This window comes from Rasamsonia byssochlamydoides, assembly GCF_041956645.1.
Source record: "Rasamsonia byssochlamydoides strain NRRL 3658 unplaced genomic scaffold VTN77scaffold_86, whole genome shotgun sequence".
Lineage (NCBI taxonomy): Eukaryota > Fungi > Ascomycota > Eurotiomycetes > Eurotiales > Trichocomaceae > Rasamsonia > Rasamsonia byssochlamydoides.
The window spans coordinates 60474-87021 of NW_027192469.1; the positions used below are offsets into that span (position 1 = coordinate 60474).

Here is a 26548-nt window from a genome sequence, read left to right on the forward strand (position 1 = left end):
CTTTATTGTATGTGCAGAGGATCCCTGCGAATTTGTGCAGTACATGGAGTCCATAGATAATCCATCTTCCTCCTGTTCTACCGTACGAGTCAGTCAGTGATGTTTCACGCCATTTTTTGTCTTACCTTTGCGAGTCTATTTCTTCCTTTGTACTCAAAAATTATGCAGCGTTGTGGTTGGGGGACAACTGCACCACCAAAGTGACCGGCTCAACCCGAACCACTTTTGTCTGTTCAATCCAAGACATTCCGTGGGTGCAAGGACAACCGGTTTCCTTTGCATAACTGGAAATTCTTCACAGTTTGTTAACAATAGACAGAAATCCTTGCCATAGGTGGTTGTCCTTGTTGGCGTCAAAGCCGTAAGATGGAGGAAGCAGCGGTGAGAAATTGCCTCGAACTCCAGCTATTCGAGTTTATCGCAGATGTACTCCCAAACGTATCATATTCAACTTGTGATGTTAGTACATTGTTCAATAACACGAATTTAACCCGACTTTGCTGATTGAATCTTTAGTATGCTCACGATAGCGAACTCAATAACCTTATTTGTACCCTCCTTTATCAACTTGTGTCCTCTTTCCTTTACTACTAGGTGTTCAATTCGATATGCGTGTGTGCAAGACAAAGCCAATCAGCATGGAGCAATAGAACTCCCTTTGTCTTGTTTTCAGGAACCTTTTGCCTTGGTTGTAATATGTGCAAGGGAACCATGCTCTGGCAAGTTGCAACTACTAGAACAGGTTAGGGTTTAGTAATAGACACCAAATGAGCAAACCTTTTTGGATTGGAAGTCTGATAGAGTTTAACTGGCAATGTGAATTCGAATCGAACATTGAGGTTATAATGATAGGCCCTCGGAGGTGTAGACAGAAAATTGGATAGACACTGACATTGACACGTTTGTATGTTCCTATCTATCTGTAGAGCTGTGTATCACATTCAGCATTACTGTGCTGCAACAACAATATTTATAGTTTGAACAAAAGTCGATGCGATGAGTCTTAGTGTAACCACGAGGCAAGCATCCGTAATTTTCCTATCCAATTATTTATTCTTATTTTTTTTTCCACCTACCAGTAGCGAGTATAATGACTACGGGTGTTCCTGTGACTAGATAGCCAGATTTCTGAACAACTTCACCAGCTGTCATAATAAGAGAGTTTGGAGTTATACAGAAATAGTGCAAGAGGCCAAATAGGGAACAGTCCATCCAGTTGGAGGACACCCATCGAACTGTCTGATAGACAACTGTGGCCACATGATGGGAAGGGACGTGGATTCACCCGCCTTACAGACTTACAGACTGTCAGATAGATATGACAGTCATTGTGTTACCCTGGACTTCACTGCGAAATCTGGAAATTGATGTGTTAACTCATTATATAATCCACATCACATACCCTAGTTAATGCAAACCTGGGAGCTACGGCTCACAACTATGAGATCCTCAGAAGACTATTAACCCTTTTCGTTGTATAAATTAGTCTTTGAATCTCCTACTAATCTTTCCGTTTGTCACTATTACTACGTCTTAGGGTTCCCAACTATAGTCATGTCGCACTTTCGGTTTGAAGGGAAGAGGAGCACAAGCTGCAATAGTACCTTCCTCCCCTGTGCCTCAAATTCGGTACCACTCTTCATGTAAATGTAAGTACTTGGTTGCACAACACTAGTTCAGATTTCCTGTAATAGTCAGATCGCGAGTGATTATAATATAAGCAGGACTTCAGTGAAACAGGCTTGGTACTCTATTATGTATAAATTGCCGTATATTTCGAACTTACTCCGTCCTTGAAAAACCAAGCGATAGTCCGTATTAGATAAAGCTTTTCAAGGGTTAGAGTAATAAACTACCACTCACTTTAATTTCCCTTCTATTCAAGATAAAGTATAGGGCCTCCTTGGTTGGATATTGCCAAACAACTTTCAAAGCATTAAGGATGGTATAAAGGTGCTTTTGAGAAAACCACCTTGACTGGGTGATGGAATTGCCTACATACATATCCACGGATATTACTGACATAATTTGATTGTGCGCCATCTATAGTCTGACTGTATGTGCATATAGCACCGCTAAATCCGACTAACGCCGTGGTTAACACCGCCAGGATTTAGAAGTAATAACTATTTGATAGCAGGAAGTAATAATGATCCATAATGTGGAGACGCGGGGTCCATGGAAAATAAATGACGGCATCGCCCCGCTTTACGATATCATTGGTTGCCTGTGATTAGTACAGCACCATGGCACATCGTGCTCTGATTATTTATTGACTGGCAGCGCCCATCCTACTAACAGTGTCAACACTTCTACCAACAGTCGTTGTATCTCTATCCGTCGCCATGAGCTCTACTACGGAGATCCCCCGCTCCCTCAAGGAGAGCTTCGAGGCCACCAAGGTCTCATATGTTCAATTAGGCTCCTCCGGACTGCGTGTGTCAGTCCCCATCCTAGGCGGCATGTCCTTCGGCCACAAAGACTGGCGACCCTGGGTGCAGGACAACGAAGAGGAAGTCGAGAAGCTGCTCAAGGGGGCCTATGATCGGGGCCTTAACACCTGGGACACGGCAAATGTCTACTCGGCCGGTATCAGCGAGGAGATGATCGGCCGTGTGATCAAGAAGTACAATATTCCCCGGCACAAGCTGGTCCTCTTGACCAAGTGCTATTTTGTGGTCGGTGAGGAGCCGAGCGTCAATGGAGTGCAGTTTCCGAACGAAGTCAGGAACAACAAAGACTATGTCAACCAGAGTGGTCTGTCGCGAGCGGCGATTTTCAATGCTGTCAATGCGTCGCTGAGGCGGTTGCAGACGGATTATATTGATGTGCTTCAGATTCATGTGCGTTGTCCACCCGAAAAAAAAATCAGAGAGACTCTAGTATCGGCTTTCAGATATGTTGACTCAAGCCTAGCGATACGACTACACCGTCCCGCCTGAAGAGACGATGAAAGCTCTCCACGACCTGGTCCAGTCTGGCAAAGTGCGTTACATCGGGGCGAGCTCGATGTGGACATGTAAGTGATGACGTTGCCCTCTTCTTATGAGCTGTATTAATATCCACAGACCAATTCGCCCGGCTGCAGCACATCGCCGAAAAGAACGGCTGGACCAAGTTCATCAGCATGCAGAACCACTACTCGCTGCTCTACCGCGAGGAGGAGCGAGAGATGAACCGGTACTGCCGGGAGACTGGTGTCGGGCTTATTCCCTGGGGTCCGCTCTACAGTGGTGTGCTTGCTCGACCGTTAGACCAGCAGGGCCAGACAACGCGGTCGGCCACCCAGCCCAAGGAGCTGACTGAGGCTGACAAGGAGATCGTCCGTCGGGTGCAGGAGGTGGCGGACAAGAAAGGCTGGAAGATGAGCCAGGTGGCGCTGGTCTGGATCATCCAGAAGGGGACCGTCCCCATTGTGGGGTTCAGCAATCTTTCCCGTCTGGAAGAAGCGGTCGATGTACGTGGAAAGACGCTGACGGAGGAGGAGGTCCAGTATCTCGAGGAGCCCTACGTGCCGAAGAACGTCCAGGGGCACTCGTAGAGTATAAAACGCATTATATAGATATTGGTACTAATGTAGAGTTAATTACTCCACCATAGAACACGAAATACAGGCAATTCTCACAGATGGCCTGTTAAATAGATCCTAATCAAGTCTAGTCTTTACAGTGATTGGTCAAAAACACGATTACATGGTCCTAGATCAGTCGTGCTCTGGCCGTACGGGATATATAAAAGCAAGATATCCTAGCCCGGCTCAGTTATGTACTTGTTGTTCACAGTCAATATACCATCTTCAGACTTGCGTAAAAGCCTGCAATCGTTGACTCAGGACCGGAAGCAAGTTACACATCTGGACTACTGACAGACACTCTCCATGGTGAATCCGGACAATATCACGTCGCCCTCCTCGACGACAAAGACCGACGTCCCCGTATAGTACGCTTGTCCTTCCACCTGAACAACTACACCGTCTTCTGAGATCCCCTTGCCGCCCGGAATCTTGACTTTCTCAACAATCTCCGCACAAAACGCGCCCGTGCCGAAAAAATTCGATACCAGCGAGTGGTAGGCCCAGCGCTGACCGACCGGTCTGAGGCCCTTTGCATGGGCCAGCGCCATCCTGGCAGTTACACACGACCCTGTCGGTGACCGGTCAATCTGATTGTTGGCGAAGAAGCACAGGCCGGTTTCAGCACCTGCCACATCGGCTGGTTTGGTCCCCAGGTCGGGGTCGACGATCATCACGGAGTACAGAAACGAGAGGCGCTTGTCCTCCGGGTGTTGGATGGCAGCGACAACCTCCGGATGCGTACTCAGATAGGGCTTCAGCTTTCGGACGCAGCGCGTGACAGCGTCGAGGTCGACGTCTTTCAGACCGTTTGCAAAACCCAGCTCGTGCGCCGTGACGAGGGCATAGTATGCTCCGCCATAGCTGATATCGAGAACGATGGACTCCCTTCCATTCAGCTCCGGCCATCGCACCTCCGGAGGAATGCGTACCTCCATCTGGATAGCCGCTGCAAAGGCGGGCGTCGAAAGAAATTTCACTGGCCGTGAGGGATCTGATTTCTGTCCATCCGGGGTGGCGGGAACGGTCACTCGCACCAGCCCACACGGCGCATGGAGGTTGACAGTAATCGTTTGAGTAACTGGGTCTAGCTTCAGTTCATTTCGTTTGGGAAAGACGCTCAGATCGTGCGTGTCGACGAGGAATCGGCCCAGCGCGATGGTTGCATGCCCGCACATGGTGGAGAATCCGCCGTTATGCATGAAGAGTGTTCCAACATGCGCGTCTCCAGACTCGACAAGCTCGGTTTGAGGTCGGATGATGGCGCCGTACATGTCGCAGTGGCCTCGTGGCTCGAGCATGATGCGCTTGCGGATGGAGTCGTACTGCTGCATGGCTTGGTCGCGCTGTTCGAGCAGCGTGCCTTGCAGCGGTGGAAAGCCAGAATATACGATGCGTGTTGGCTCCCCGGTGGTGTGCATGTCGATGCATTTGATCGGCTGCATGTTGGGACTGTTCTCAAATGCCTCTGCCAGGTCCATCGTGGGCAAATTCAAATTGACCCGGATCACGTTCGAACTCTGTTAAAAGCAGTCAACAAGGTGGGAGACAAAGAGGAAGAATTGTTTCCACAATCTGTAAATAGCAGCTGGGGGAGCGTGGTCTTTTAGATTCGGACAACTGTGATTATCAAGTCGGATACTGACCGGACGTTATCCGGCTCCCAGACGAGGTGCTTGCGATATCGGATATATACCACTCAGCTTAGAGTCTGTTGAGCTTGATTGTTATTATGTAGACGCTGGCTGGAATTCACGGTAGTGTTTTCCTTTCCTTTTCCTTTTCTTCTTGTTTGGAGGTGATGATTATTTACTTGATAGTTAACGAGGAATCCCCACCAATTGCTATCCGGTTCACCCCGCATACAAACCATGGACCATGCCATCGACGGTTCAGAAATCCGATCCAACCATTCATTATTAATATTCCGGCCGACCCATCCGACAGCACTGTTAAAAGGAGAGGCTCTATGAAGAAGATAGTCTATAAGTGGCCAGAGTCGTTTAGAATTATAATCTTTCTCACCCGCCACATGATCACTGACACTCCTCCGGCAGAAGATATCCGATGCCCCAAATTAATTAGTTTATTGTGCAGTGAACAAGTGATACCCACATGAATCATCATGACGGAAAACGCGACTCAACCCACCCGCCGAACGGTCATCTCCGCAGACGGGACCAAGATCTGGGCCGAAGCAGTGGGCAATCGAAGCAATCCGGCGGTTGTGTTCCTGCACGGTTTTGCGTCTTCGTGTGCGGTGTTTGAGAAGCAGTTTGCGGATGCTCTGCTGGTCAGGAATCTTTATTTGGTAAATGCGAAACCAGTAGACCTGACTTCAGCCTGCCTCGAATATCACAATATGACATCTGTGAGAACTGACAGAACGCTTATTATAATTCGCAGATTCGCTATGATCTCCGTGGCCATGGCCGCAGCGACCAGCCGACCACCCCGGAGGCATATACATCTGCCCAGATGGCAGAGGATCTTGCCGCTGTGTGTGAGGCCTTTGGAGTGACGAGGCCCTACCTGGCTGGCTGGTGAGAACCGCTTGCTTGTAAAAGGCGGCAAACATATTCTCCCGTTGCTGTATCCAAATTAAAATGCTTCCGCTGAGTGCTTGACTGAGAATTGTGCAGGAGTTATGGAGGTGAAGATCCCTATTCATTAGAAGATCTTTTTTTTTAAAAAAAAAGTTTTACTAAGAAAAGACCACAGCCTTGATCGCCACCGACGTATGCGCCCATTACAGACCCGAGTTTGTCACCGGCATCATCCTCCTTGCCGGCATACCGTACAAGTCCGCTCACGAGGCAGTGGCAGACCCGTGGGTGTTTGAACTCCTTCCCCGGCTGCTCAGTGCGGATGTGGACGTCTTTTTCCAGGCGTGTATAGACTTGGCCGACTCATGCTTCTCCCCTGACTATCCAGTCTCCGATGAGACGAAGTGGGCGTGGATGGGCGTGGTGGCTGCTCAGGTATGCGGTCATAACCGTTGATTCATTTCAACATTTTTCTTTTTCTTTTTTTTTCTTTTCGTTGTTGTTGTTGTTGTTGTTGTTTTTGATTTATCCACCTGCCGAGCTATACACTCTGAATCATGCTCACAACACACAACTTCAGACACCCGCCGTCCGCCGCATCATGGCAACTCGAACACAGGACGAAATGAATCTGCTCTCAGCCCTGCATTGGATGCCCTTTCTCGTCATCCAAGGCACTGCCGATCGGCATATCCGCCACGAGAAACTGGAAGCGCTGATGCGGACCCTTTTCCCTGCCGTGACCGAGTATCATCGCCTAGAGGGCGTTGGGCATGCGTGTTTTTATGAAAAGCCCGAGGAGGTTGATCGATTGATTGTGGAATTTGTGCAACGCAACCAGGCCAGAAGAGCGGCAGTTGATCCTAACAGCTCATCCTCGGTGTAATGGGACTGTTCATTGTCTACGGGAATATAGGAATGTGCATTCCTTCCTGCTCATCGATGTAATCGAAACATCGAAGGAGAGAATAGGAACAAGAGAGCTGCATGAGCACACAATGTCATCGGCATATGGAGTATTAACTCTGGATTGACGGGATTTCAGGAGAATAAGCGACTTCATTTGTTGACATGCTTGTGGCGATACATACCGAAGAGGCCTAATAGCTAAATGCCGTCAATTAAAGTCTAGATTCTATTTTCTCTGTTCCTTTTACATTTTTTCTTTTCCTCTCCAAGCATCACATTTCCATTCAAATGAAATTACGGCGATATATACTGTACTATAATCCTTTGCATCAACGGAGTTAGGTTGCTCTGAGCACCGATTCTCACAACATGCGGGTTCCCAAAGATCCGTGCCCAATTGAGATCCAAGATTCTATGACGTTTTTGGTTCAGTAAAGTATTTTCGAACTGAGAGATTTCTATTTGCTAAAGATTCCTCCAGTACTTTGGATTCATTTTCCAATAAACTTGTTTACTCTTATGTGCAGAACAACGCTCACATTTTGGACTTCCGGCCATGATTTTAGGAATTCATTCGCAGAGAGTGAATGATCGCAACCTGTCTCATTCGAAGAAGTTGAATGAATAACTCGATTTGCAGTAGAGTGTGAAATCCAGCTTATCTTCCAGGAAAGTTCCCGCGCCTGACAGATATCATTTGATATTTTGTAAAATCCGGTCTGTAAGAGTACACCCTGGTCTACTTCTGCTTGAAATCACTAATGACAGCGAATCTGAGCATTCTACCGTTGCTGGGCGGTACCTTTACTTCCATTAATTGCCACTTCGGACAGTCCCTGGCTGGGACGAAGGCAAGTGAATAAATTGTATCTATGGATGGAATGACGAATGATCCTGGTCATAATGCAGAAACTTGTATCGTCTTGTTCAGTCGGTCACTTCCCGCATACTTGGACTAATATGTGGGAATAACATTGCCTATGCCATCACCACTGCCAACAATCCCAGTACTCATACATAAGCCCCTTGACTCCTTCTCTAACTGGAAGAAACCCTTTATAATGACACTGCCCGAGGAAGACTCTCGTTACGACCCCCTCGGTTCACAAATTTGTCGTTCTTACTATCTCACAGATAAGTCATTTGTTTTATGAAATAGCATCCAAAATGAATCTGGCGTTCATTTTCCTCTTCCTGGCCAGGACTGCACTTGCAACTATCATCAACTCCCCAGAACAAGGACCCACGGGCATGAAGGCAGCTCGGTGGTGGCCCCAGACAGGCCTATGCTTTCCTTATCAGAACAGCAGCTGGCTGTCGACAGGTCCAACATGCCAAACCTCGACGTCTCCAACAAATCCAACGGCCCCGATACCACCTCCCGATAGCGTTCCCATCACGACGATTACTACTACATATACCACCACCACTTGTCCTGGTAAGCTGACTGTATCTGACATGAAATGAATCTCCAGCTCACAGCTTGTTAGTTACTCCTACCACTATCACCAGTGGTTCGGTGACCTACACCAAACCGGTTACCCAAACAAGTACCATTGCCGTGACCACTGTAATCACCTGCTCCAAGGGTTGTCCAAAATCAACACATCCTGCAGTGTCTCTCCCAAGTCGGACTCCCACTTCCCCAGACACTCTGACCTCTTATAGCACTTATTCTTTTATCCATGGTTCCAGTCCGCTAGGCAGTCTGCATATAATCCCTACCTCTTAATTAATTCCGAAAGCCAGCCTTACCTCTGGCCTCTAAGGAATTAACGGAGTCAATGGAGATTATTTGCGGGACGGGCTTCGTGTAAGATTTTAGTGAGATCCAAGAGTTTTGGTTAGTAGCGAAATCGAATTCAGCTGTTGCTTTGTCAGCTAGGCAGCTATTGTATAGAGGAACATATAAGCCACCTGATGAGTCGCTTTTGGTAAGGAAATCAGCGCTCGTGGAGATGGTTAAAGGGTCTATGCGAGTTGTATATTAAACTATACGCACATCTTTGTCACGACACCTTCATTTCGCTGTTGATTCTGTCTTCAGTGCCGGACTTACCGAGTAACAGCAACAGCGCCAGCGCTGGGCTGCATGTGAGCCCAATCGATAGCGTGTCGCTATATTGTATAAGACAAGCCGAGACTACCAGAGACATGGAGAAATTCAACGACTTCCTATCCCAACAGACAGCCCAGGGAAGCAACTGCGTGCATAGCTGCGTTTTAGCAGCAATCGACAAAGCAGGTAAGGAATGAAATGCACACATCTCTCTGTCTCCCTTATCTGGTTTGTCAGTTTGCATGTTTCTAATGAGCCAGCACAGGAAAACCGTTCTATACCAATACATCGGGCTACGATTCTGTCAGGCCAGATGCGCAGCCTGTGACCCTAGACACGACGTTCTGGATCGCGAGCTGTACCAAAACCTGCACAATCATCGCTGTCATGCAGTGCGTTGAGCGAGGCCAGATCACCCTCGACGAGCCAATCCATGGAGTGCTACCTGAATTAGCAAACCCTCTGATAATCACTCCTTCAGAAACTAATGACGGCAAAAGTCCCCCGTTCCAACTCAGACCTGCAACGAAGAGGATAACCCTACGGCACCTGCTCACTCACACCAGCGGCCTCGGCTACGATTATCACCCGTTGTTGATGACTTGGCGCGCATCCCGTGGCGAAACCCCGAGATGCATGGAGGGAAAAGTGATCGATGCACTGTCATTGCCCCTGCTTTTCGAGCCAGGCGAGGGATGGGTGTACGGTGTCGGAATCGACTGGGCGGGGGTAGCAGTGGCTCGTCTCAATGACATGAACACTCTAGAAGACTACTTCGAGCAATTCATCTATCGACCACTGGGTCTATCCTCGACGACGTTTCGACTGGAAAGAAGACCCGATATCCAGGCTCGGCTGATCGGAACAGTGGAAAGGTAGAGCGACGATGAAGGTAGTCTGAAAGACACACCCAGTTTGTGGCCCGCAGAAGCACCGGAGGATTCTGGGCGGAGCTGGGCTATATTCGACGGTTCCCGAATTTATCGCCATCATCGGAGACTTGATCAAAGATGACCCCGTCCTGTTAAAGAGAGAGACAATCGACCAGATGTGTGCGCCTCAGTTTATGGCCGGATCGCTGTGTCTCGAGTCGCTGATTGCATCCAAGGACGGTCTCCGATCGATGACAGGCGATATTGACAATGCCTCCGGATTGAACTGGACGCTGGCAGGCTTGACGGCTGTCAGGGATACTGGAGCGATGAGATGGGGCTCCGTTGCTTGGTTTGGCATGCCGAACTTGTCGTGGTTTTTCAATAGAGAGCGTGGAATTGCCGCTGTGTTTGCGACGCAGGTCAATCCGCCGCTTGATCGCCGTTGCTATAGCCTGGCAAATCGATTCTTTGATGAGGTATGGCGGCTGTCTTTGGGAACGGAGTCTGCTCGCTAATCTACTTGATGGAAGTCAATTTGTCGGTGATGGTCAATTTCGGTTATGGAAATGGTAGAACGGCATCTCCAAGTATTTAGCAGTGGTTAAACGATAGCAATGATCATGATAGTGTTTGGTCTTCTTGAGTCACCGTCTTCCCTAAGAGCCGACCCTGCGAAGAGAAGTTTTCAGCATATCAATTTATATGAAACATAGCATGTCAGTGACTAATCACTCGCATCCACCCAATAATCCCGGTTAAAGCTTATCAATCGGAATGGCATCGATGAAGGACGGCAGAAAGGAATATGAACAACCCGTTCGGAAGGTATGTATATAAAGGCTGCGGAGTCTTTTCTGGCAGGGTCTCAGTTGTGTAATTGCCAATCATGACTTCAACATAAAGGCTACAGAGGGGGAAGAGTTGGTAAATTATACTGTACTGTACATTCTCTGGAAAGCCTGGTTACATAAGGTAATGACAATAAACAGGCCTAGTTCTCCTGGGTGATGCCTTACAAATCATGATAATGATTACTGGTTTCTACCTGATCGGGTTCATATAATTATCCTTAGGTAACTTAAGAATCTACCCTAGCCCAGTCCGTTCTAACATCCAGGCCAATCACTTCGAGAGTATTATAATAAGATTACATTCTCTGAATTCTTCAATTAACGGATAATAGAAAATGACTAAGAGATTCATACACTTTAAGTAATCCAATATGACATCACATCCAAGGGCCAATAATTTAACAGCAAGGCTGAAGACTACCTACGAGCTGAAAGACCCCCACGTGGCTACAAAAATAAAAATGACATGACAAGACTACATTTATCCCCAGGTTCAGCTCGCCGTATGATTTTGTTTCTACAGATCGTGCTTCATAGATTTCATTTAATTTCATTGATTTCTGCAGAAGACTGCAAAATAATGGAGCCTGCTCCAGTGGTAATCAGGACGCTAATCTGTAGGAGCCACGCAAAATCGACTCTTGGCTGTAAGCCATGCAAGCAGCAGCACGTCAAGTGTGATGAATTACGTCCGCGCTGGTAAGATCCGTCCATACATAATTAATTCAATTTCAAGCCGGGAAGGGTCCAAAAAGGAACAAAGCTCATACAGGATCTAGCCGTCAATGCGCTCAGAGAAATCGGATCTGTGAGTATGCTGGTACTTCCCGGTCCTCTTCCTCACCGACAACGGCAGAGGTCAGCCAGCAGGAGCAGCTTTTCTGGCCAGCAACCATGGAGAACGACTGCAGGAGCTGGAAACAGACCGGGATCCCTCCCCTCCCACACTTGAGGGCCCTGTCGAGTCCCAGATGGCACAACTTTTCCCTGCATGATCTGCGGTATCTGCATCCATTGGGGCTGAGGGCGGCAATCTCCATTGCTACTCAGCGTTATGAATGGTATTTGTGGAACGATCAGTTTCCGCTGTAGGTCTGAAACAAACATTGAACCTGTTGCTTGCTGGCAAAAGGCCAAATTCGATGTGCTACGCTGATCCATGCAGCTTCCTCCGCCTGTCAGTGTCGTACGATTTCGTCTCTCACGCCGTCATCACCTGCTCTGCGTTTGTCCTTGCGCTGGCCACGCAGTCACTGGAAGCAGACCAAGTCGCCAGTCGGTACCGGTACCTGGCCATAAGAGGACTGCAGCAGGATCTTCGATCCTTTTCCAAGACAAATGCCGATGCCGTGCTCGTGACATCGATCCTATTGTCGATGCACTGTCATGAATGGTAAGCCTAGCCCGGACCATAAAATGAGGATTCATTGTGGAGGGGCTAATATCTGACTGCAGGCGCAGTTGGAAGGTCTTGATTGAGAGGACGTCGTCGGTATGATGATGACTCATGTACTTACTTCTATTACAGTAGGAACATGTCTTAAAGTCGTCACGCAGATAGCTACCGCGATGCAGCCGTTCAGGAGGGATTCGGAACTATCAGCCTACATCTCCCACGGTCCAGACGCAGACATGATGACGGTGGAAAGCGACTCCTCTTCCGAGGTGGACTCCTTGCTGAGTGAAGGCCTGGACTCTCTAAAGACAATATCCGTTTGCGCGCGGAGCAAACCAGAATTGGCTGCAACTATCCGACGATTATGTGACTGCATCCAGATAGTACGCAAAGAGCGAAATGCCATGACCGCAGAGGAGCAATTCCAATTGCTCTATCCGCTCGACGCCTGTGTTATTGCGACACTGTTTCCACTACCGGAGGATGATCCTCTTGTCATGCTCACACTATCCTACGTCTACAGCACCATTATCCTCTTTGCGATGGCCTTTGATAGGAAAATAAACCAAAGCTTTTACGCCCGTGTGTGGGTTAGGGCGATCCTGGGCATCCGCCGGCAGCTGCTGAGCCAGCCTTAGCTCTGTCTGTCTTGCCAGGCGATCCATGACGCTGGACTGTTGATGACGTACCCTTCCAATGTGGTCCAGCAGTGGTGGCAAAGAACAGGGTAGCCGTGAGCGAATCCGAGAATGATTTGCCTGTTGAGGAATTTGGATAATGTGAATTTTATGGGCTCAACGCAGTGAATCAACGGTTTTTTTTTTTTTTGCTCTATTCACGTATAGCAAGCATTCTTTCATATTCGTCACCGACATCTTGAGCAAGTATGTTTCTCGCTTTATATGAACATTTACTCCTCGCGAAGGACTATATGATCAATAAGCAGCTACTTCATCCAACCAGCCCCCCAAACTCAACCCTACTAGGTGCGCCAGATTCGTGATTTATCTGCCTTCACACCCACTTCCTCCATGTCTCGAAGAATATCGAAGATGTAGGCACCCGCGCCACTGACCTTGAAAATCCCCGCGATGGCGCAGTGGATGGCGAGAAGTCGAGGGGAATGGGGGTCAATTGTGTGGTCAGGGCTAAGGTAGAGTGTGCGAGTGACAGGGAAGGTTTGATCACTTAAAGGGAGCATGGTTTCCATTGAGTCGATTTTGTACCGATGTGGAACCTGATCTGCTGTAGGTTCAAAGTATATCACAAAATTACCAATTATCCGATGGAGATCAAGGCTCAGCGTAAGCACGTTTTTTGGGCTGTCAATATTAGTCCCATCGATCAGATGCACGATGCCAGGATCGAACATATCAAGGATTCGAAGGGTAGTTTTCTTCGAGTCACTCTGTAGTGCCAACGTCAGTTGCTCACGCAGAAAAAAAGATTGGAAATTGAGCATTTTTAACATACTAGCTCTGAATCTTCACCCCCTGTGGACGTCAGAGAGTGGGGAAGAACATGGACGACTTCTAAAAATTGGAACCGTTTATCGTTTATCAAAGGTTGGCCACTTCGAAACTGTCCCCATCTCGTTTAAGGCGATTTTTGGCCTCAGCCCAATCAAACTTGCGAGATATCACACACTGGTGGTGGTCACGAATAAGACAGCTTTGCCGCAGAGCTGAAATTCGTCTGGTTGTTCTAGCGATATGTGTAGATGCCTGTGCGGCAGATAGTGATGCTGGTGTTGGTTGGGGCGTCCTGGCAGATGAGGCCCTGACTGGAGAACGAGTGTGAACGTCTCCATATCACAGGGTTCAGTTGTCCAGGGACCTTACGTGGAAGAAAGAAATTATCAATAAGGTAATCAGCAAAGTCTTTGAGGGCTATTGCAAGCTCATCTTTCTGTCCCATGTCCCATGATGTAAAGGCGTCAAAATAAGACAACGCTTGAGAGAAACTCGATCGGGATACATCTTCTGGATGCCGTCGTCCATAAACATATAAGAAGAAGCAATTCATAAAACTATCTCGGGCGATGACATGTTCAAATGTAGTGTGGATAAGAGTAACTGGTTTGTAGCCTCTGTCCGCTAATTGATTGGGTTCATAATGGGCGATAAATTTGTTGAAAACGCCTGTTGCCTTATTACATTCATCTGGCTCCAAGTGGGAAGGTTGGGAGAAGTTTGGAACTATGTTTGATGTTAACTGATAATGATGACGAGGAGAGGCCATACTGGATGATAAGTATGGGGTGGGTGATGGAGACGAAGTGGGTGGAGTCAGATTACTTGGACGTGTACGGCAAGCCATAGCTCCCTGCTGCATCATGCAAAACCAAAAATCGCCGGTCCTGTAAGTTATCAGCCATCTCGAGCAGTCCTTCCAAACTTGCCATAGCGGACCATGGGATGGAATATGGTACCTGACATGGGGTTAGCTATGCCACTGGAACCATGGTGGAATGCAATTTATATTTATACCTGCTGGCCACTGGTTCTGCTACCGTTATTGTGGTTCCAACACAGATAATATATTGAAAGCGCCCAGACGGTTTGAGGGTCACCTCTCTAGTTTCCTCCAGGGCGTTTGATGCCTCCATGGAAGTAGAAATATCAATTTCATGCAGTTAGTAGCCCGCCTTGTCCGCTCCGTCCTCTTGGAACAGCCGATTGTCTTCCTTCCAATTCCCATTGGGGCAGAGCTGTACCAGAAAAAATATGGTAAGAGACCGTATTAAGTTAGAGAAACAGAGCCATGTGCAGGGGAAAATAAGTGAGGCTTCACGCGCCTGAAACAGGAGTCCCTGAAGAGACCAAAGTAGCATATGAACAACCATGAGATTTGAGATTCGGACTATTTCCACTACAACTTTGCAGATGCTTCACGAACCCCAAAGGCGTGAGTATGTTACATAATTCTAGGGAAAGTTATTCCCTACACTTGGAAATAGTGACGGGGCTGTAGGGACCGGATAAAACAAAGGTTTCGCGGTCGTAAAACCCTCCCATTGAAGAAAGGATAAGAACTTTAGGACGTTTTTTGAGAGCAGGGTTCGAAGAAACCCAGGGAGAACCCTTGAGCATGCCTGAAGACATCGTCGACGCTTTACATCAGTCCCCCAAGAGCAAATTTGTTACTGAATTGGCGTTTGCTTCAAACTACACCTAATACTCGTCAAAACTTTTCTGAAAATTATATGCGTGCGCCCCAAATGCCGTCTTCGACACTATACTTCGATTTTTTTTCTGGAGATCACAATTGATCTCCTTGAGAAAGCGCCATTTTGTTGCATATCCTTCGTTTTAGTGACTTCTCGCCGTCTTTGGCCTCGCGACAAAGATTATAACACCTGTCGATCTAATCTCTTCGTCTCCCTTTATTGTTCGTGTGAACCCGTTAAACTAGTATATGTATAACTTCCAAGGGCTTACCCTTCTTTAGTTATTACCTTGGTGTTTCTTTCTTTTTCTTCTTTCTAGCTCTTCAACGCCAACTCTCAAACAGTAAATATGTCGCATTCTGAACATTCATGCCGGTTAAAATTCTCAGAACAATGGGCAGCCACCTTACAAGTGTCCTAGCTATATACACTTGATAATGTCGTCAGTGCTGCTGAAGAAACTTCGAGGGAAGTTCATTGTCCACCAGAGATCTCAGGATAATCAGGTCTTCAGCTTTATCAGAAAACTTTCTAGTGATACTTCCTCTTTCTCATCTAACTTAGCACCGCTGAACCATCTTCTTGCGATTGGGATTGTTATGCTGGAGCAATGATTCTCTGTCCTTGTTTTTTTTTTTTTACCAATCATAACCTAACACCTTACTATCGTATACATCTCTTTGGTGTTGGCTCTTTTATCTCTTTGATCAATCTCGTGCTTTCTCTTGCCTAGCATTCTTCAGCCTCTAGCTGGTGGGTCAGTTATTCCAGGAAATGTCGGCAAGTCTCATCTTATCTTCATTCTTGAAGCTGGAGGACGGTGACGATCAGCAATACTTCTCTCGAGCCCCTCTAACTTGTTCTCCCGCTCAAACCAGCAGCATATTATGATACCCGCGTTCGAAAGCGCTCCCAATTTCTACCCTCCAAATTCTCCTCCTGCAACTCTAGGAACTGTATTTAGTCCATTAAGACTGTTGTTCCTGTTGTTGCAAGAGAACTGGTCTGGAACTAGAACTCTCTACTGTTCCTTCCGCGGGGTTAAAATATTTTCCATTCGCCAGGCTAAACGAAGATTGTTACACAAAACGTGCTGTAGCATGCATGGTGCAGAAGCGCTACGCCATTCCCGCGGCAAGCGACGACAGAAGTGACCAGACACATAGGCTAATAGCCCTGTCAAGCAAGGCAGATAGGCCATTGATTGGTATGTTATCCATACATTTAATTTGCGATGCATGTGTCACGCAAGCAGCTACTGCGGACTGACTAGATATGTAGTGTTGGTGGTGTCATGTCATAGCAGATAGATGGTCAAACCTGCAGCTGGGTACTGAGGGAGAAGAGCAGTTAGGTGTTTTCATAGAACTTCCCCCTCAAATGTTTCTACTACTGTTTGCCTACTCCATCTGCTCCTTCTCCCCTCCCCGAGGTCTACGTCGAAATCATGGCTCAAAGTCCGCCGGCTCAACATCCACAGGCTGAGAATACCCTTGAAGTAGACGTGAGCATCCGCTACACTCCTACTCTAAAGAATATACCAATGATTGTCTTGGTTAGGAGGCCCCTGCTGACACCGATTCGGCTTACAATGGATCGTGAGTGAATTTAAACTGCCCCAACTGTCGCAGCCTTGGTCTGATCTACTATAGCATTGGCACAGCTAGCTATGTGTCGTCCCTCAGCTCAAGCATCAAAGACTATAAGTACGTCTTAACTAGCTATACCTTCAAGTCCAAGCTTCTAACGAGATTACTCATGACCACGTTAACAGATATGAGGTAAGTCTTAAGGCAGATTATAATTGCTCGATAAGATACTGACACTTTCTTTTAGAACGGGCGTCGTTACCACGCATATCATGAAGGAGCATATATTGCGGTATGTGCAACCGGATCCTTCAGGGCTGCGACTGAGCTAGTTATAGCCAAACGACGAAGAAGAACAAGACCGAATTGATCTTCTCCATCATATCTATCTTCTGATGCTAGGAGGACGGCTTTACCTTGCGCCAATCGGCAACAATCCGCAGCGTGTGCTAGACCTCGGTACTGGCACAGGAATCTGGGCCATTCAATTTGCCGAGTAAGAGCTGTTCTCTCCCTTATGAGCAGGAGCATGGTGGTCCAGTAGAAGTCCGGGGTGGAAGCAGACTGTAGTACTGGAGCCGTCGGGCTTTGTGATGGTACTTAGGCTTGTTACTGATGTCGAAACCTATAGTGATCATCCTTCTGCGCAAGTAATCGGCACTGACTTGAGCGCTATACAACCTTCCTGGTAACTCCTGCAGCGCACCTACTTTTCTATTCCTTACGAGTATACTGATCTAGATTAGGGTCCCTCCAAACTGTATCTTTGAGATTGATGATTACGAGTCCACTTGGTTATATAAGACCAAGTTCGATTTTATTCATGGCCGTGAGCTTGAGGGGTGCGTCGCTGATGAAGACCGGCTCTTCAGTGAGGCATTTGAGCATTTGAAATCTGGGGGTTATTTTGAATTTGATGGTGCTTATTGCCGCTTCTTTTCTGATGATGATAGTGTTGACAAAGCTGAGAACCTTGAATTGTGGTCTGTGGAAGGACGTGCAGCTGGGGAGAAATTCGGCAAAAGCTTTATGAATGCTCCATTATGGAAGGAAAAGATGGAAAAGGCAGGATTTGTTGATGTGAAGGAGTCTGTCTTTAAGGTTTGTTGGACCCCTTCTTCTGCTCTTACTTATTATTATCATCTTCTCTGAATTCCAGCAACCCAACTAATTATAATAGGTCCCAATCGGTCCGTGGCCAAAGGATCCGAAGATGAAAGAGCTTGGAAGGTTCCAACAGGTTCAGCAAATACAAGCAATCGAATCCTATACCCCCGCACTGTTCTCGCGCATCCTTGGCTGGACCAGTGAGGAGGTAGAGGTACTGGTGGCGAAAGTGCGGAATGAGCTCAAGGATCGTTCGCTGCACCTGTGGATTCCATTTTACTTTGTCTACGGGAGGAAGCCTTGAAAATGTTTCTATCTGTTCTATTTTCCGTTGGCACTCGTGGGCCATGCTTTGCGTCCTCGTTTCATCATGCTCTCTCATGATCGTCCGCTTCCAATATTTCAACCTCGATTCACATGGCCAGTAGCTAGCTATACTCGGATCTTTTCCTCAAAGCTCGAAAGCGAATCCCTGTTAAAGGTGATAACGCTTAGTAAAGGAGATTTCGTCTGCTGAATGCATCAAACTTACGAAAAGCAACGACAAAAAGCAACGTTTTCGTTATCAGGATCTCTTGATCATCTATACCTCCTATACACAGAGACTTGCGATTCATGTGAATAGAGAGCGGCATCATCGTATCAAGGCCGAATTCATTGATTGTTCCTCGACCTCTACAGAAGCAATGGTATTCGACCTGACGCCCAGAACAGGAAGAGCTGCGGAACATCAAGCAATTACTATCGCATACGACGTACAGTGTATATAAATATATATAAGGTATATATATGGAAAACATGTGATAGAACCTTATCGTCATCTCCCATATTGCTCTGTACATGTATGTACATAGAGGAATAATAGAGGATAAAAATACCTTCGACCTTGATCAGTGCTTAATCCTCCATACAGCACAAACTAAACTCATCGTCTACCTACCAGACTAGTCTAATTAGTTAATACGAGCGATATTCCGCGACGGATCTACGGTACCAACGCCATTGTTGTCCTGTCGTATGCAGAAGGCGATCTGTCTGCTATGTCTGGATCTGGTTTATTTTACCCAGTTAAACAACATGACGCCAAAGTTTAACCCTGTACCTACTCCAGACCTACTTAGTCTGTACGCAGTGTCGGACATCCGCTGATAGGTGGAGAAATCTAGGACAGCCAGCAAGCAATAAATTAATTTCCATCAATCCGACCCCCAGTCCATTCCAGCTCAGCTCAGGTACGACAATAGCGAATTATAGCCTAATTATTTGATCTGCTGATTCTTGCAGCGGAACAGCAAGACAACGTTCTTGGCTCGGTTGGGTCTGGCTTTCCTTACCCCAGATTCTCCGCATTTTCTTGCGACGTTCTCCAGATTTAGCTGACGGAGGTGGTCAGTGCAGCATCTCAACCCCGCAGGGAATTTGACAGATTCTAGACAACAACTGTATGTAGTAACTTGCGCACGGCCTATGCAGGCGAGAAGCTGGGATAGAACTGGATAGCAACTACACTGCCAAGATACTCCGGTCAGTGCTATATTAATTAAAAGATGACGGCTGCTGCCGCTGCAAGCGTGGCTGCTATGTATTATTGGTATATTTATACTGAAGAAGAGCAGCCCATGGCCCGGCCCTGAACTTGCTCTCTTTTTCCTGTTGTTTATCCAGTTGTGTATTCCTGACGACATGGCAGACTATAGCCTCGAGAAATCAGCTGCCCACCACGTCGAGGACACCCTCGGCCAGGGCGCCCTCATCGAGGCCAAACACGCTTCAGATGAGGAGCACCGCCAGACGCTCTGGCAGGCGCTCAGCGCCAACCGCAAGGCTGTCGCCTGGTCGATGCTCATCTCCATGTCCATCGTCATGGAGGGCTACGACGTCATCCTGATCGGCAACTTTTTCGGATATCCACAGTTCGCGAAGAAATATGGCCACGACTACGGCGGCTCAGTCGGTTACCAGGTCTCGACGCCGTGGCAGACGGGGTTGTCGATGGCCAGTACGGTGGGGACGGTGTTTGGTGTGTAATCCATGCAAGATCTTTTTTTTTACATGCTTCCAGCATTGATATCCTGACATCTGTCTACTCCTAGGCGGTATTCTGAATGGATACCTTTCGTCGGCCTTCGGCTATCGCTGGGTCATGATCGGCGGCCTCTTCTTCATGAATGCATTCATCTTCGTCGTCTTCTTCGCGCCGTCCCTGCCCGTCCTCCTGGTCGGTCAAATCCTGTGCGGTCTCGCCTGGGGAGTATTTGCCATCGTGGGCCCGACATACGCTTCAGAGGTCTGCCCAACGAACCTGCGCGGTTATCTGACAACATATGTCAACCTCTGCTGGGCCATCGGCCAGTTCATCGCCGCCGGGGTGCTGGAAGGTCTCATCGACCGCGGCGACGAATGGGCGTACCGCATCCCCTTTGCGCTGCAGTGGATGTGGCCGCTGCCACTGATGGTGGTCTGCTTCCTTGCGCCAGAGAGTCCGTGGTATCTGGTGCGGAAGGACCGTCTCGACGAGGCCAAACAGAGTCTCCGCCGGCTGGCGGGCAACAAGACAGAAGAGCAGATCAATGGGCAGCTGGCGATGCTGGTCCACACGGCCAAGATCGAGGCCCAGATCGAGAAGGGCACCAGCTACTGGGACTGCTTCCGGGGGATAGATCTGCGCCGGACGGAGATCTGCTGCATGGCGTTTGCGGGCCAGATTCTGTCCGGCAGCACCTTCGCCTACTCGCCGAGCTACTTCTTCACCACAGCGGGCATGAGCTCGGACCGGGCGTACCAGCTCAATCTCGGGGGCACAGCCATCGCCTTCGTCGGCACGATCCTATCGTGGTGGCTGATCAGCCATGTCGGCCGGCGCACGCTGTACGTGGGCGGGCAGGGCATCTTGTGCGCGACTCTTTTCATCATCGGCATCCTGAACGCCTCATCCAAGACGTCAGGCTCGCTCTGGGCCCAGTCAGCCTTCTGCATCTTCTGGCTGTTCGTCTACTCACTGACGGTGGGACCAATCGCTTACGCCATCGTATCGGAGACGTCGTCTGTGAGGCTGCGCTCGCTGACCGTCTCGCTGGCGCGGACGTCCTATCAGTTGGTGAATATCATCTCGCAGGTGCTGGAGCCGTACTTCATGAACCCGACGGCGTGGAACGTGTCCGGCAAGACGGGTTTCTTCTGGGGGTGCACGTCCTTGTTGGCCTTCATCTGGGCCTACTTCCGCCTGCCCGAGGCCCGGGGACGGACGTATGAGGAGCTGGATATCTTGTTTGCGAAGAAAGTGTCTGCCAGGAAGTTTTCGTCGGCCCATGTTGATGCGTATGCGCAGGGAGATCCTGTGTCGGAGAAGAACTGACGGAGACGATGAATGTATTGGAGGGTTTGGAGGGATGTAGGAACCTATGAACTCTGCGAATTCAGTAACGTAAATATCTTCAGATTCCGAGTTTGTAGCCCTGCCGGAAAGGTAGGCTGATCATCGAATTAGGTGAATGTCATCCTTCCATTGAAATTCATAAAACAAACAATTTGTAAAGTCGATGCCCTTTTCCTGTACTTTAGATTGAAGGACAACAGGAAGGTAGGACCCTATCATAAAATGAGCATAAAAATATCAAGCTCTAATCTCTCAATTTCTATTATATACTTCCTTACAAAAATTGGATTAAACGAAAACGTAACTACAATTTCATAGATTATATAAATACACGGCACATACACAAAGGCAAAGAGGAGGAATGTGCACGAGTCTCACTAGGAAGGATTCTTTGCCAGCTTCGACCTGGCACGCAGCTTTGGTCCAAAGAAATAGAGCACATAGACCAAGGCGACAACCCCCAGCGAGACAAACGCCAATATCGCAAAGGCCCACGTCGTTGACAGGTTGTCAAACATGACAATGCCTAATGTCAAAGCGAACTGTCAGTGAGACTTCGCTTCCATATATTCATGAATGTATATATATGTGAGGGTCCACAAACCTATATGTACACAACCCGCAGCCAGCGCAAAGCTCGGGATCAGAAACGCGGCCATCGCCGACCCGGCCACGTTGGGATAGCTGTCGGCGATGTAGTTCAGCATGCTCAGCCACAGCAGCGGATCGGCCACGCCGAGGACGCCTCCAGCGATGACGGGCGACCAGAACGAGGTCTTGCCGTTCGACGTGAAGGCAAACCAGAACAGCGAGATAGGAAAGCCCCAGACAGTCACGAGGGAGAGCAGGAAACGGGCTTCCGGACTCGCGCCGCCCTTCCGGACTCGGTCTCGGGTGTACAGCCAGGTTTGGACGGGGACGAAGAAGCAGAACATGATGACGACGCCCACGACGAAGTTGAGATAGGTGAGATCGGCACCGATGATCCTACACGAGTCAATTCGTTGTTCCGTATATTACTGTCCTATACGGTTTGACTTACGATAAGCCGTTGTTGCCAACAAAGACATCAAAGACGCCGTCGAGATACAGGAAGAGAAGTCCGTAGGCGAAGCCATTGAAGAGTCCTGTAGACACAGATACATCAGCCTCATGGCCACACTCATCTTCATGCATATCACTCACCTAAGAACGTTACAATCGGCTCGGTAAACATGATGCGGAACGCCATCGTCGTGACGAAGCGCATTTCCTTGAGGACATCGACCTTGGCATCGGCGATGACTGCCTCGGCGTCGGGCGCCGGCAAGGCTTCCTTCTTGGCTGCGCGCGCAATAACAACGCGAGGGAGCGTCTCCGGAAGCAGGGCCATCACGGCAGCGAAGAGGCCGGCAAAGATCACACTACATCACATCACGTCACGTCAATTGTGGTCAGTTGATAGATCGAAGGCCGGCTCACTTTATCCAAAACACCCAGTTCAGGCCCATGTGCGGATTCTCGGCAATCCACTGGCCAATGGCGCTGCCAATGCTGGGCCCCGTGTTGGCCGACATGACGAACAGGGCCATGGGCTGGCCGGCGTTGTCAGCGTTGCCAAAGAGGTCGGCGATGGTGCCGGCGACGTTGGACAGGGCAGTGCTGCCGGCCACGCCGGACAGCAGCATGAAGATGACCATCATGGGGAGGTTAAGCGCGAGGGCACATCCCTGGGAAGTCAGTATGATCCAGCTGATACGATATTCTCTTGTCGAGAATCTTTCGACACTTACAATCTGCAACAGTCCATAGATGACAATGGACACGACATACACCCACTTCCGACCGTTGATATCGGACAGGGGCCCCAGGAAGACGGGACCAACTGCAGTTCCGATAATGAACAGACTCTGGCCGAGCGCGACGACCTGGTCGCTGCCTCCGAACTTTTCCTGGATGAGGAATTCGGCGCTGACGTACGAGGTCGAGAGTATGGTGACCAGGACCTGCAGCAGACAGTAGATGGTGGCGATCGACCATTTCTTCCAGGCGGGCCAGTGTACCGGATGATGCTTCTCGGTCGTTTCGATCAATTCCAGCACGCCGAGCGGCGATGCGTTGGCCAGGTCGGATGGCTTGTTGGCCTCGGTGTCTTTCTCGGTCATGATTTCCTTCGTCTGTTTTCTTCTCCGGCGATTGGTATGTTGGTTGACAGAGGACAGTTGATTCAGAGAAATCTGTTGACAGTGAATCCTTCTCTCTCTTCTTTTTGTTTCTCTTTCTCTTTCTCTCTTTCTTCCTTTTTTTCAATCGTTATCTCCCCGTCACCTCAGTCGATTTCAATCGTTGCGACTGCCAGGGCACACGCACGATTGCACACAATCACGAAGCAGATAATAGTCAACCCAATTGAATCGACCAGCAGGCAGCGAGGAGATGAATTCGATCTTCTATCAGATCATGCTCTTCCCCCGCGTGCTGCGCGTCGTTATCTGAGCGTGTGCCAGATAGCAGGATTTTTGTGGTGATTTTTTTCTCACTCGCACAATTATTTTCAGCCTCGTCCCCACCCTGACCTGCCAGATATGGATTGCTCGCAGACATCCTGTCGACTGAGGCATTCTGTTGCTAGGGCGGGATCCACATCCCACCAAACCAGCCGAACCGTGAAATTCCCCTCATCCGATTTTCGTGATTTGTGTGGTCTCCTGTCAATTACATAATAAGGTTAGTCAGATCACCAGCCTTGCCAGGAACTATGATTCCTATCTGGGATATTGCTCACGTTGCGCTGGTGCTGGTGCTGATGCTGATATTGATGCCGATGCTTTATCGCCAACGGCTGACAGAGATGGATAGATACGCAGTAAGCCCTTGCTGCAGATGAAGATAAGCATGCATGCATACAGCTAGTGTGGCGATGCGCCAAGAACTGCCGTGCAAAATCCCGCACGCCTACCCGGTTGTGCTGGCTCTCCCGCTTTTGATGATCTTGATTTTCGATCGGTTCCCATGCCTTTGATAGGCAATTATCGAGAAAACTGGGGTAAATAAGCAGGCACATGGTGGACTAAGTTTTAACAGTCGTGAGTCGATAAATTCAATCGGTGCGATAACGGACGGCGGGGTTGGATGGATTCGTTCGGATCGTGCCGCATCCGCCACCGCCTTTGCTGTCAGCAGTCCGGAGTAGTATGGAGTTGCACTCTGTCGATTAATTATCCGCTTGATGAAATAGATATCGGATCAGAAAACCTCACCTGTTGACATCCTTCTTTCGTCATTCAATTCAGGTGACCAGGACGATCTCCCTGCTGATGTCGCTCGCTATTTTTAATGATTTCGCTTGCAGCGTGTCGGGGAAGCGTACGGCATTTTGGAGAGTCTATTTATCAAATTGATATTCCGACAGAAAACCAGCCAGCTCTCTGGTAACGAGAGGAAAGGAAATAGAAGGAAAGCAGAAATGGGTATTCATGTGAAGTGTTGTGTCGACAGAGAAGAGAAGTGGAAGGAGGAGTGCTCCGTCGGACACGTGATTGCGCTCCTTCTGTTCTAGGTAGGTACCCCAATGGAGGTCACGCTGCTGAAGTAACATTCTATAAAGAGTCGATCGATTGACTGATCAGCCATGTGGATAACTGGACGATTTTCTGCTGGATTCTATATCCTATTTAGGAGCGCAGGGAGAAGAGAACGTCGCGATATATATTCGTCAGTCAGAGTCTTTGCAGACTTGGTCAGCTATTCTTTTTTTTTTCTGACGAAATGGTAATGGATATGGAGGGATGGAAAAAGAAAGGATCACTTAAATGGGTCACTTAAATAGGTAGAGGAGAGGCATGCTCCTAATGGGCATTTTACCGTTGTAATAATTCTCCTCCACGGTATGGTGGGCATTACAGCAAGATGGCACAACTGGCATTTTTCTTGCACTAAGATCTCAAAAAGATTATAAAATAACATTTTTCTTTAAAAAAAAAATAAAAAAAAAAGAGAGATAGAGAAAAGAAAAATGTTTACAGATAATTAATCTAGTTACAAAATATTTGTTTTCAATAGAATTAATTGTTTACCCGATAGTGAGGCAAACTATATAAATTGTGGATGCTGCCGGTGAGCTCCTCCGGCCCATGAACAAGCCCTAACCACGCCATATAAACCTCAGGAGCCGACCATTTGTTCTGATTCCTCTCTGATATCTCATAAGTACTTAGATGAGTCCAATATAGCTCTTTCCAAGGCCTTCTTTTTTCTCTCTCCAGTAATTGCATTGTGCTAACTCCTTGCATGGCGAGATAAATAGTATTTTCCCTATATAAATTTCCTGAGGAGTGGCTATTACTTTGGCTAGCCAAGGAAATATGATAAAATATTAACACTACTAAAAGAAAAAAAAAAGCATTGATGATAATAATTCTCTCGTAACAGTTTTATAGACAGCTTGTTGATCGACACTGGCACTCTTCGTAGATGGTCAGGTGACCCATCTAGTTTCTCCCGAGGAAGACACTCCTCTATCCTCCGTACAGTATTTCATCAGGAAGATGAAATTCATCTTTTGCAGTTCTCCTCAAGTACTCCGTATCTGGGTAGATGATGCCTGCCCCTCTCGCCATCAGGAGCCACTTCAACGGATGAACCGCGGCGGAGAATGCTTCCTGTCTTCCTTGGACCAACTAGCCACCAGTCAAGGCCCCCGTGCATAGCCTATTTACACTATCTTGATACTATCACTGTCGATAAGGTAGGTAGCTAAGCTGGGCTACCCCGCCCGGAGCACCTGACATTATGAACATGGGCAGAGAGTTCGCAGCAGTTCAGTAGCTCTGCAGGTCAGTTCCAGCGTCTACTGCTTCGGCCACTACAGTAAGTTAATTATTTGTTGTCAGAACCTTGACGCACTCTCTTGACTGTTGTATGTATATACTAATGATCATCTCAGTGACAAGTTTATAGCGGATACTCCTCAGCGGATTCCGCTGCAGCCCCACGACTTGTTTGATAGGAGATGAATCAATTATAAAGGCTAGTCGAATCGCGGACCTCGTAACCGTACCGGACGGGGTATTCCTGCCTTTTCTTCTGAAGTGAAGCTGCACTGTGTCAGCTTGACTCGAT

The 26548-nt window shown here is 48.2% G+C and overlaps 10 protein-coding genes across 10 annotated transcripts; 6 read left to right on the forward strand and 4 right to left on the reverse strand.

Annotated features, from left to right (window-relative positions):
• Positions 1 to 2345: 2345 nt before the first annotated feature.
• Positions 2346 to 3541, forward strand: VTN77DRAFT_9299 (uncharacterized protein; the record flags this gene model as incomplete). The annotated part of the gene is made up of 3 exons (XM_069425891.1): positions 2346 to 2843; positions 2917 to 3019; positions 3069 to 3541. 3 exons carry the CDS (start codon positions 2346 to 2348, stop codon positions 3539 to 3541), a joined length of 1074 nt encoding a protein of 357 aa, XP_069273980.1.
• Positions 3542 to 3858: 317 nt separating this feature from the next.
• VTN77DRAFT_9300 (uncharacterized protein) lies at positions 3859 to 5052 on the reverse strand (the record flags this gene model as incomplete). The annotated part of the gene is made up of 1 exon (XM_069425894.1): positions 3859 to 5052. The coding sequence occupies one exon, from the start codon at positions 5050 to 5052 to the stop codon at positions 3859 to 3861; it is 1194 nt and encodes a 397-aa protein (XP_069273981.1).
• Positions 5053 to 5696: 644 nt separating this feature from the next.
• Positions 5697 to 7003, forward strand: VTN77DRAFT_9301 (uncharacterized protein; the record flags this gene model as incomplete). Its single annotated transcript, XM_069425895.1, has 5 exons — positions 5697 to 5882; positions 5978 to 6114; positions 6214 to 6224; positions 6293 to 6552; positions 6698 to 7003. 5 exons carry the CDS (start codon positions 5697 to 5699, stop codon positions 7001 to 7003), a joined length of 900 nt encoding a protein of 299 aa, XP_069273982.1.
• A 1190-nt stretch (positions 7004 to 8193) lies between these two features.
• On the forward strand, positions 8194 to 10475 carry VTN77DRAFT_9302 (uncharacterized protein; the record flags this gene model as incomplete). Its single annotated transcript, XM_069425896.1, has 5 exons — positions 8194 to 8464; positions 8517 to 8576; positions 9074 to 9271; positions 9351 to 9952; positions 10014 to 10475. 5 exons carry the CDS (start codon positions 8194 to 8196, stop codon positions 10473 to 10475), a joined length of 1593 nt encoding a protein of 530 aa, XP_069273983.1.
• Positions 10476 to 11391: 916 nt separating this feature from the next.
• On the forward strand, positions 11392 to 12845 carry VTN77DRAFT_9303 (uncharacterized protein; the record flags this gene model as incomplete). The annotated part of the gene is made up of 5 exons (XM_069425897.1): positions 11392 to 11510; positions 11591 to 11899; positions 11977 to 12204; positions 12267 to 12303; positions 12369 to 12845. The coding sequence occupies 5 exons, from the start codon at positions 11392 to 11394 to the stop codon at positions 12843 to 12845; spliced, it is 1170 nt and encodes a 389-aa protein (XP_069273984.1).
• A 344-nt stretch (positions 12846 to 13189) lies between these two features.
• Positions 13190 to 15311, reverse strand: VTN77DRAFT_9304 (uncharacterized protein; the record flags this gene model as incomplete). The annotated part of the gene is made up of 3 exons (XM_069425898.1): positions 13190 to 13615; positions 13681 to 13700; positions 15155 to 15311. 3 exons carry the CDS (start codon positions 15309 to 15311, stop codon positions 13190 to 13192), a joined length of 603 nt encoding a protein of 200 aa, XP_069273985.1.
• A 1512-nt stretch (positions 15312 to 16823) lies between these two features.
• VTN77DRAFT_9305 (uncharacterized protein) lies at positions 16824 to 18376 on the forward strand (the record flags this gene model as incomplete). The annotated part of the gene is made up of 9 exons (XM_069425899.1): positions 16824 to 16880; positions 16937 to 16974; positions 17029 to 17082; positions 17151 to 17157; positions 17213 to 17257; positions 17304 to 17461; positions 17597 to 17653; positions 17712 to 18066; positions 18146 to 18376. The coding sequence occupies 9 exons, from the start codon at positions 16824 to 16826 to the stop codon at positions 18374 to 18376; spliced, it is 1002 nt and encodes a 333-aa protein (XP_069273986.1).
• Positions 18377 to 19755: 1379 nt separating this feature from the next.
• Positions 19756 to 21427, forward strand: VTN77DRAFT_9306 (uncharacterized protein; the record flags this gene model as incomplete). Its single annotated transcript, XM_069425900.1, has 2 exons — positions 19756 to 20092; positions 20166 to 21427. The coding sequence occupies 2 exons, from the start codon at positions 19756 to 19758 to the stop codon at positions 21425 to 21427; spliced, it is 1599 nt and encodes a 532-aa protein (XP_069273987.1).
• Positions 21428 to 21825: 398 nt separating this feature from the next.
• VTN77DRAFT_9307 (uncharacterized protein) lies at positions 21826 to 23592 on the reverse strand (the record flags this gene model as incomplete). Its single annotated transcript, XM_069425901.1, has 6 exons — positions 21826 to 21974; positions 22053 to 22435; positions 22491 to 22575; positions 22634 to 22851; positions 22910 to 23157; positions 23221 to 23592. 6 exons carry the CDS (start codon positions 23590 to 23592, stop codon positions 21826 to 21828), a joined length of 1455 nt encoding a protein of 484 aa, XP_069273988.1.
• Positions 23593 to 24382: 790 nt separating this feature from the next.
• Positions 24383 to 24711, reverse strand: VTN77DRAFT_9308 (uncharacterized protein; the record flags this gene model as incomplete). The annotated part of the gene is made up of 2 exons (XM_069425902.1): positions 24383 to 24634; positions 24688 to 24711. The coding sequence occupies 2 exons, from the start codon at positions 24709 to 24711 to the stop codon at positions 24383 to 24385; spliced, it is 276 nt and encodes a 91-aa protein (XP_069273989.1).
• Between the last annotated feature and the right edge of the window lie 1837 nt (positions 24712 to 26548).